The sequence below is a fragment of the Amborella trichopoda genome, chromosome 1 (assembly GCF_054954075.1).
Source record: "Amborella trichopoda isolate Santa Cruz 75 chromosome 1, AtrichopodaSantaCruz75HAP2 v2.0, whole genome shotgun sequence".
Lineage (NCBI taxonomy): Eukaryota > Viridiplantae > Streptophyta > Magnoliopsida > Amborellales > Amborellaceae > Amborella > Amborella trichopoda.
Window position 1 is genome coordinate 21,027,096 of NC_142336.1, and position 8,983 is coordinate 21,036,078.

General features: G+C 36.1%; 1 protein-coding gene across 1 annotated transcript; it reads left to right on the forward strand.

Moving 5' to 3' along the window:
• The first annotated feature begins 825 nt into the window (after window positions 1–825).
• LOC18429865 (ethylene-responsive transcription factor CRF4) lies at window positions 826–2,644 on the forward strand. Its single transcript, XM_006839138.3, has 2 exons — window positions 826–1,208; window positions 1,299–2,644. Exon 2 carries the CDS (start codon window positions 1,313–1,315, stop codon window positions 2,300–2,302), a length of 990 nt encoding a protein of 329 aa, XP_006839201.1. The 5' UTR covers window positions 826–1,208; window positions 1,299–1,312; the 3' UTR covers window positions 2,303–2,644.
• The last annotated feature ends 6,339 nt before the right edge of the window (window positions 2,645–8,983 follow it).

Sequence of the window (8,983 nt, forward strand, 5' to 3'; positions counted from 1 at the left end):
AGTAGTTCAGCATTGGATACTTTCGTGTTTTCGATTTCTATGGGATATGTGGGCTTGCACAATCATATTTTTCTCAACAAATTTATTAAGTAATCTTCACATGATTCTGTGTCTATTGCTAGTTCATCTAAATCCAAGCGTATTTCTCAAATCCAAGACAAATTAAATTTGAAACAAGCGACCCTCCAAATTGAATTTGACCCTACTGAATATTCCAATAACACCACTTTATGTCTTATATATAGGGTAAAACTAAAGAAAAATATTTGGTGTTCTTGTGGGATCAAATTGTACAGACGTGAATTGATTTGAGCGCAGGAATTTCACTTCAAAATTGACCATGGACCATCTATTGATTGATGATAAAATCCAGAGTCGTGAAAATTTCCTATTTTTCGTGGGACCCTTTTGATATTGATTGCATGTTTAACCAAAGTAAAGAGACAAATTTTCAGGTAATCAAACCTCCCAAAGTGCGTGTTTTATATGACGGAGCAGACCAAATGCACAGTTGCTCCCATGGGATTACCGCTGAAAACAAAGGAAAATAAAAATGGAAAAAAGGCCAAAACATTTCCTACTCCGGTAGGTATTTATCCATTTACTCCCTCGGGTGTTTCTTTAAGACCGTGGGGTGTAATCTCTAAGAAAAATAATAACTCAAGGACCTGCCCAATTTTTATACTCAAAATTCAATTTTTTCTTTTCTAAATAGATGTTTTAACCAAGGGAGTAGACGTATAGTATGGTCCCAGAAGAGGCATAGCATAAGTGCTCAATAAAAAAAAAAATCTACATAAGTGCGCAGCTGTCAAACATTGAAGACGCGATCGTCGCTTGCTTTTCTTGGGTTTCTAAAGAGGGCACGCGGGGCTGATTTGTAATACGAAAGGGCGCGTCTCTGTCAGATAAGTTGGGGGCTTTTAAGTCCAATTCTTTCTTAAAATGGTTTGAACAGAGAAAGGGAGTCTTCCTTTTTTTTTTCGATCAAACACCCCCCTTCCCTATAAAAAGGGGGGGCAAACTCGCGGCTGTCACTTCTCCGGCCTCTTCGCCTGTCTTTTTCATCGCCGGAATATCAAGTCTTTTCCTGTGTCTCTGTGAAATCACCAGAATAGCAAGTGTTTTCCGGTCATTCTCATAGAAGCTTGTTGCTTTTATTACTGGAAAGTTTCAGCTTCTCACGTGGAGGCACAGTCACTTAAAAGGTGAGTATAAGGATTCTGCGAATAAGGTCTTCTTCGTCCATTTATGGTAGGGTTTCTTTTCATTCTTAATGTTTTTGGATGCATTTACAGGAAGAAATGAGATAATGGATTTCTTATCATTTCCACCTATCAAATTTTCTGAGCACCGCCAGTCCGTCAACAAGCTTTACCCGTCCATTCGGAAGCCCCGACCCTTTTCCGGCAAGGGTAACGAACCAGATAACTCCTCGCCGAAACTCGTGAGAGTCTCAGTCACTGACGCGGACGCCACAGATTCCTCAAGCGATGAAGAGGACAACTCTTCCTCCTGCTCCTATTCCACTGGCTTTAGCAGGCAACGCGTGAAGCGCTATGTCCACGAGATCAATATACAGCTGTGTTCTAGAGAAGGAGCCGGCTCTGCCGACGTCAAAACTCGCCGGAGAACGGCACGGAAGAGTGGCTTTCCGGCGATCCAGAGGCGGAGCGTTGGTAAGAAATTTCGGGGAGTGAGGCAGAGACCTTGGGGCAAGTGGGCCGCCGAGATACGCGACCCGGCTCGGCGCGTGCGCCTCTGGCTCGGCACATACGACACCGCCGAGGAAGCTGCCAAAGTGTACGACAACGCCGCTATCCAACTACGCGGGCCCGGTGCTCCGACCAACTTCTCGCCGCCGCCGGCTGATATTCCGGCCACAAACTCTCCGGAAACTCACGATTTGCCTGCCAAAAATGCGCCGGAATATACCGCCTCGAGCTACGACTCCGGCGAGGAGACCCCAAACCTGTCATCTCCAACTTCGGTGCTCAGATACGGTATGGATGCATCTGAGCCGTTGAAGCTGGTGGAAGGTGGGTTTCCAGAGCCTTCCCCATTTTCTCCGGAAAAGCTTCCATTTTTCCCTGATGACCTGGAGTTCTCGCCGGAATATTTGCCGGATTTATGGCCAGAAGACTTCGAAGAGTTCCTGGTGGACGATTTTTTGGCGGATTTTGGGGACAGAAGGGTTTTGGAGCGGTCGCCGATTTGGTCCGATTTGGAAGACGAGAAGTTGGAAGTGGCCGACTTTTTCTACGACGCTGACCTTTCTTCAACTGCCATTTCGCCCGTTTAATTAAGAGCGCGATGTAACGCTCCCTCGGGAGCATACTATACATTTATTTCCCTTTCTTTTTTACCTTGGGCGCTGGCCTACTGCTGACTGGATTAAGCGGCAGAATTTTGTGGCGTCCCAACCAATAGATGGAGAGAAGTGAGACAAGGTTTTTTTATTTTTTATTTTTTTTACCCTTTTTTGTTGGAATTGAATTTTTTTTTTTTTTTTCTTTTTTCCTCCGCACGCTAAAGGCGTGTTGAGTTTGAAAAGTTGGAATTCTTAACTTGTATCTACATTTTGGCGCGTGCAAGAAAAAGATATGGTTGAAATTATTTCGATAGAATTTATTTTATTTTCCGATAATGGTGTCATTTATTTATTTACTTCCTTGCATATTTTACTTTCATGAATATAAAATTGGCCCCTTTACATTTACTTCAATTGTTTCATTTGCTTATTCTCCGAATTTTTTTATTTTTTTGGAACTTTGTGTCTATTAAATATAAATAACACACTTACAACCATCTATTTTGAAATTTAAAGGACGAGAATGATTATGCCTGTCTTGTACACAAAATAAATGGTCTATTTATAAACAATCCAAAAAAGTATATAGAGAAGTATACAAAGAGACTATTTACTTTTAGATAGTGGTCGTGTGTGTGTCATTTTGTCATTTATTAGACTTAACGTGTAAAAAAAAATTCTTTAACTTTATGAGGCACTCTAAATAATCCAATTTGACATCGCTTAGAGTAATTGTGACTTCTTTGTAATAATGGTAAATGATCTCAGAGTATCATCATCATAAGCATATGAAAAATCTTCTAAATCCATGGAAAGTTTTGGCAAAATTTACATTGGTTGCCTACCTAACATAATCCACCTCCGTTATTTGGGCAATCCAATTTGATATCGCTTAGAGTAGTTGTGACCTTTTTGTAATAATGGTAAATGATCTCAGAGTATCATCATCATAAGCATATGAAAAATCTTCTAAATCCATGGAAAGTTTTGGCAAAATTTACATTGGTTGCCTACCTAACATAATCCACCTCCGTTATTTGGGCTTGAGACGGATTAAAGGAAAAGTCTTCACCTTATTTAGACCAAATTAATATCACTTAGTGAAATGGTCTCAAAATATACAATCCCATATATATTCTAAAATACATGGTCAACTTAGATTTCTTTGAATTTCTTACTCTAAATTTTTCTGCAACGAGGTGGACACACATAGTTTTTGGTGTTAAAAAACTTTACAATGACCTGAAATTCTTTCCTAATTATGAAATTTAAATCTTTAAAAATTATTATCTATAAACATTTCAAAAGATATTGAAAATCGATGGTTTAGAAAAATTCTTCCTATAAAATTTAAATATTTCAAAATGGTGCAGATTGTGCATATCTATAAACATTTGCAAAGATATTGAAAATAGATGGTTTAAGAAATTTGTTATAAAATGTACAATTTTTAAGACTTCAAAATATTTTTTTCCGTTCAAACTGCGCTTTTTTGATATACTTTTAAGATAGACTCGGCAGCCTAGGCAGATGGGCAAGCACCTAGTTCCCTACGATGTCTAAAAAATCCCTATACTCATACATATATGAACTTTAAAATTGAAATCAAATTACTAAAAGTAAAAAATTTTTAATGTTTAAAAGATGCCCATATCATAGATTGTTCTTCGCTCGAATAACTAACTGTTGGTTGCAAAAAGTCTTTTTTCTCACCCAATTCAAGCCACAAAAAAAAAAGGGTTGAATGCCTTACAATTTTGCCAGAAATCAAAAGGCTCTAAAAATAAATTCAATCTTAAAAGAATTTCAAAACTCTTAAAATTTTGATGTTTTTCTCACTTCGAAACAATGAAAAACATAACTAGGGTTGGAATACTCTCCAAGAACCCTTGGTAGAGGATGTTTTTCCGCCTTCATGCTAAGGGACTCCAGGTGCCACCTAGGCCAAAGTGAAGGTAGGCACCTAGATGGCCCTCGACCACCTAAGGGGCACCTAGGCACCTCAACACTTAGGCAGCCTGTCTAGACCATTTCATTAAGGTAATGCCTTAGCTCCTAGGAGGCCGAAATTTTCGAATACTATCTAAGATTATGCAAAGAAATCAAAGGACAGTTTCAAGTGGGCGATTTTGTCTGATGAATGGGGCTTTGGGAAACGAGGCTTCCACGTTATGAGTAAATAAAATGAAGTCTAGATGCGGTTGTATACAAATGTGTTCTCCTTCCAAGAGCCTATCTCAAAGCTAGAGTTTGGTTCTCAAACACATTTTAAGTCACTCTAAATGTATTTTGGTAATATATCCATAATTTTTACCTTAAAAATAGCGAAGATATGATGATTTGCAAATAATTAAAACAAAAAAATAAATAATAAACAATAATGAACATTCCAAAAATAATGTTCAAATTTTTTTTTTTTAAGGTTCAAAATTGATTAGTTTTTCAAAACTCATGATCGGAGTGGATGAGATTATTGGCCTATAATATTTTAAAAATAGCGAAGATATGATGATTTGCAAATAATTAAAATAAAAGAATAAACAATAAACAATAATGAACATTCCAAAAATAATGTTCAATTTTTTTTTTTAAGGTTCAAAATTGATTAGTTTTTCAAAACTCATGATCGGAGTGGATGAGATTATTGGCCTATAACCTTCTATAAAATGAATATTTGGAAAGAGATGGCATTTGGCTAGGTATACCAAAATGCAACCCACAAATAAACGAGATGAAAAAGTGTTTTGTGAGTCAGCGGACTCACCATCCTGCACAATCACAAACATCCATCTTTAAGATTAACATCCACAATTAAAGATTTTTATCAAATATATAGGAAAATATTCTAATAAAAATATTTTAGATAATTTTTTTTTGATAGTTTATTTTCTATATTCATAATCATCATAGCGTAGATCGTGGATCATTATAGATTTGGATCCAAAATCAATACAAATAATGGGTGTTCCAGGGAGCATGCATGAAATAGTATGAGTCGGGGGACTCATAAAAACAGGGTCCAAACGAGAGAACGTAATTTTAGCACAAGGACACACAGTTGCCGTACGACATGATCAATCCCAAAGGACAAAAATATGTCATGTGTGCCTGTGTCTTAAGTGTTTTCTACATCATTCACTTTAAATGTTCTAACGACCATGATCATGAATTTTGGAGAAGAAAATAATTCTCTTACCTTAAAATAGATTATATAAAGACTGTTTTTAATATGTTTTTGGACATTTCATTTTAATTCTTTGTAATTATTAGATCTGTACTTTTTTTTTCGTTTTTTTTTTTTGAGATGCAAAATCATATGTCTAAAGGATAAATACACTTAGAGTGAAATGTGCTGTTTAGAATCAAAAGTTTGAAAGGGGCTGCACTTGAATAGATGCATAGGAACACAAATCAAACTTTTCCTACAAATTTACCTCCATTATAGTGGACTCGCTAATGGAAAATGTTTTAGAAAAACTGTGAAGAGTGCTCTATTTGCTTCTGATTGAGCCTAGGAAGAAAAATCAAGCAATTTAATTAATTAAAATAAACAGGGTCTATTAAGATAGATATCATTGTTTAAAGGATGCGGATTCTACGGCGACTAGGTTTTGTGAAAACAAAATCAAGCATTATCTCAAATTCTCGTCCAGAAAGCACTCTGGGCATCAGAATCTTCATCAGTGTTATAAATTCAATTTCATTATGAAATTCGAAGCTAAAAAAATAGTATAAATCTTACAATATACACTATTTTGAAATACAATTTTATGTGTTACAGTATACACTATTTTTAAGGCTTAAAATAATTTTTTTTTTCAAAACCATAATTGTCAAAACTGACTGAGAATATCGATTTAAAGGTTTTTTGATGCCACAACTATTATTTTCAGTTTTGAGGCGAGGTTTACTTATTTTAAAAGAGGGCTACAACCTTCTCAAAAACATTTTCCTTATTTACTTGTTTAAATAACAATACGTTCTATTTAGAAAAAGCACCAACAACTCGACATTCTTATGATCTCAGTCTCAAATAAAAAAATTGCATAAAAACAAAATGACGGGAGAAATGAGCACATGAATAAAATGAAGGGGTGTTTAGAGTCTTGGCCAAGTTGACTCGGAGTCATCCAAGTTAGAAACACTTGGGATGGCTCCTGGTACTCGAGCCAGTACCCGAATAATATACATTCGGGCTTACAGTACTGCTCATAGAATTAAGGGATTGTCTACAAAGAGGAGCAAAAATTACGGTTAGAAAGATAGGTGTGGCAAAGGAAGAGAGAGCGAGACGAGGCAAAATGCAAATCCTGAGCGCTTTTTCCCTTTGGCCAAGTGCCCAAAACTAGTATGGGAAAGCGCAACTCGACCGCGCTCTCTCCTTTTGGCCAAGTGCCCAAAACTAGTGTAGGAACGCACAACTCGCCCTTGGGCTAGGCCAAGTCAGACTAACTTTGCTCAAGTTGGGCATGTCCTGGGCAGGACAAAAAGTGTTAAAAATATGAAACATATATAAAAAAAAAAAAAAAAAAAAAAAAAAAAGAAAATTAACCAAAACACATCTAAATGAGATTAAAAAGGTAGCGAAAAGATCTTAAAAATCAATTTGTGACTAGGGTATTTTAGAAATAACATAAAAAAGAGGAAAATATAAAAATAAGTATTCGTGAACTAAATACTACTCAATCTTTGTTAAAATGACAGAAAATATTAAAAATATTATATACAAATTTCTTATTTTTTTTAGTTTTTTATATTATTTTTGAAAACTTGTTTATGATCCTAAGCTTGACCACTAAACTTAGGATACAAGGACGAGTCCAGGTTAGCTCGCCAGAGTAGTCGAACACTAACCAAAACTCTCTCTCTCGTTTGGGCATGCATTCTCCACTTTTTTCTAATTTTTTTTATTTTTATTTTTTTATTTTTGCTTTTCACGAGAGGACACTGCTCAGCATGAGTCCACTCTCAATAGAACTTCATGGGAAAGTACAAGTCAAAATCCAAAAAGAGCGGCACTCTTTGTAGTGTGAAAGGGCATTCCCGGACCGTCTATAAAAGCTTTTATCAATGAAACAAACACTCTCTCTTTCTCTCAAAAAGCACTTTCACAACAAACAAACGCACCCTTCTTTACTTTCCTTTCCTTTTTCTTTTCTACTTTTGAGGGCGCGAACCTGGGCCGGTTTTGCAATGAAAATCGCGGACATTTGCACTCCCCCTGACACGTGGCACGATGACATGGACTAATGATCCGGGTGTAACCGCTCCGTTAGCATAGGACCGTTTGCCCATTTTTTCCAGTCTTCCGTTGATGGGGCCGTCACGCTCACACGTGCCTATTTGACTTGAACATGTGAAGGAGCGGGTGTGGGCCGAGGAGTTGGTGGCAGGACAGAGACGGGGCGGTTTGTCGGTCGGTTGTTCGGTTTAGGCCAGCGCCACACGTGCCGACAATGTTATTATTTCCTCGAGTTTTTAAAAAAACGCCGACTCGTCTGGTTCGATTGGGGAATCGCCATGGACGGCTCGAATAGGCGAAAAAAACGGGAATCGTCCGGTTCTAGAAAGAACCGGACGATTCTGTACAGTGACTCGCCGATTCACTGTACGGAATTGGCGAGTCCGTACAGTGAATCGGCGAGTCCCGTACGGAATATTTTTTTATTTTTATTATTATTTTTTTTATTTTTTATTTTTTTGGTAATCCATGATATATTTTTTTGTAATACTTGATTGATTTTTTTGTAATCCATGATCGAATTGTTTTTTTTTTTTTGTAATCCATGATCGAATTTTTTGTTTTTTTTTTTTTTTTTGTAACCCATGATAGAATTTTTGTAATCCATGATCGAATGTTTTGTAATACATGATCAAAATGTTTGTTTTTTTTTTGTAATCCATGATCGAAATGTTTGTTTTTTTTTTTGTAATCCATGATCGAAATTTTTGTTTTTGGCTTTTTTTTTAACCCATGATAGAGTTTTTTGTAATCCATGATTGAATTTTTTGTAATCCATGATCGAATTGTTTTTTTCTTTTTTTGTAATCCACGATTGAGTTTTTTGTTTTTTTTTGTTTGTCTTTTTTTTGTAATCCATGATCGAATTTTATGTAATCCATGATCGAATTTTATGTAATCCATGATCGAATTTTCTGTAATCCATGATTGAATTTTTTGAAAATTTGTGATTTTTTTTTTTTAATCCATGATTGAATTTTTTTTTGTAATCTATGAAAGAATTTTTTGAAAATTTTTGATTTTTTTTTTTAATCCATGATCGAATTTTTTTTTGTAATCCATGATAGAATTTTTTGAAAATTTGTGATTTTTTTTTTTTAATCCATGATCGATTTTTTTGAAAATTTGTTATTTTTTTTAATCCATATTATTCAAAGAGAAAATGAGAGAGATGATGATTCTGAGGCCACCCTATCCCAGCCATATTATTCACATATCGAGTCCCAACAGCAACAACGTAGGGATGAGCACGACAGTGCAGGTGAGCATGAAAGATGGACAATCTTCGGGGATTTTAGATTGGGAACACAACAAAATACTAACACTCAGGGATTTGGGAATAGTCAGACGCCTGCTAATATCGATGATTCGTTTTTAGATCGAATCAATGAATTGTTAAACGAATTCAATCAATGGCACCAGCGTGACCA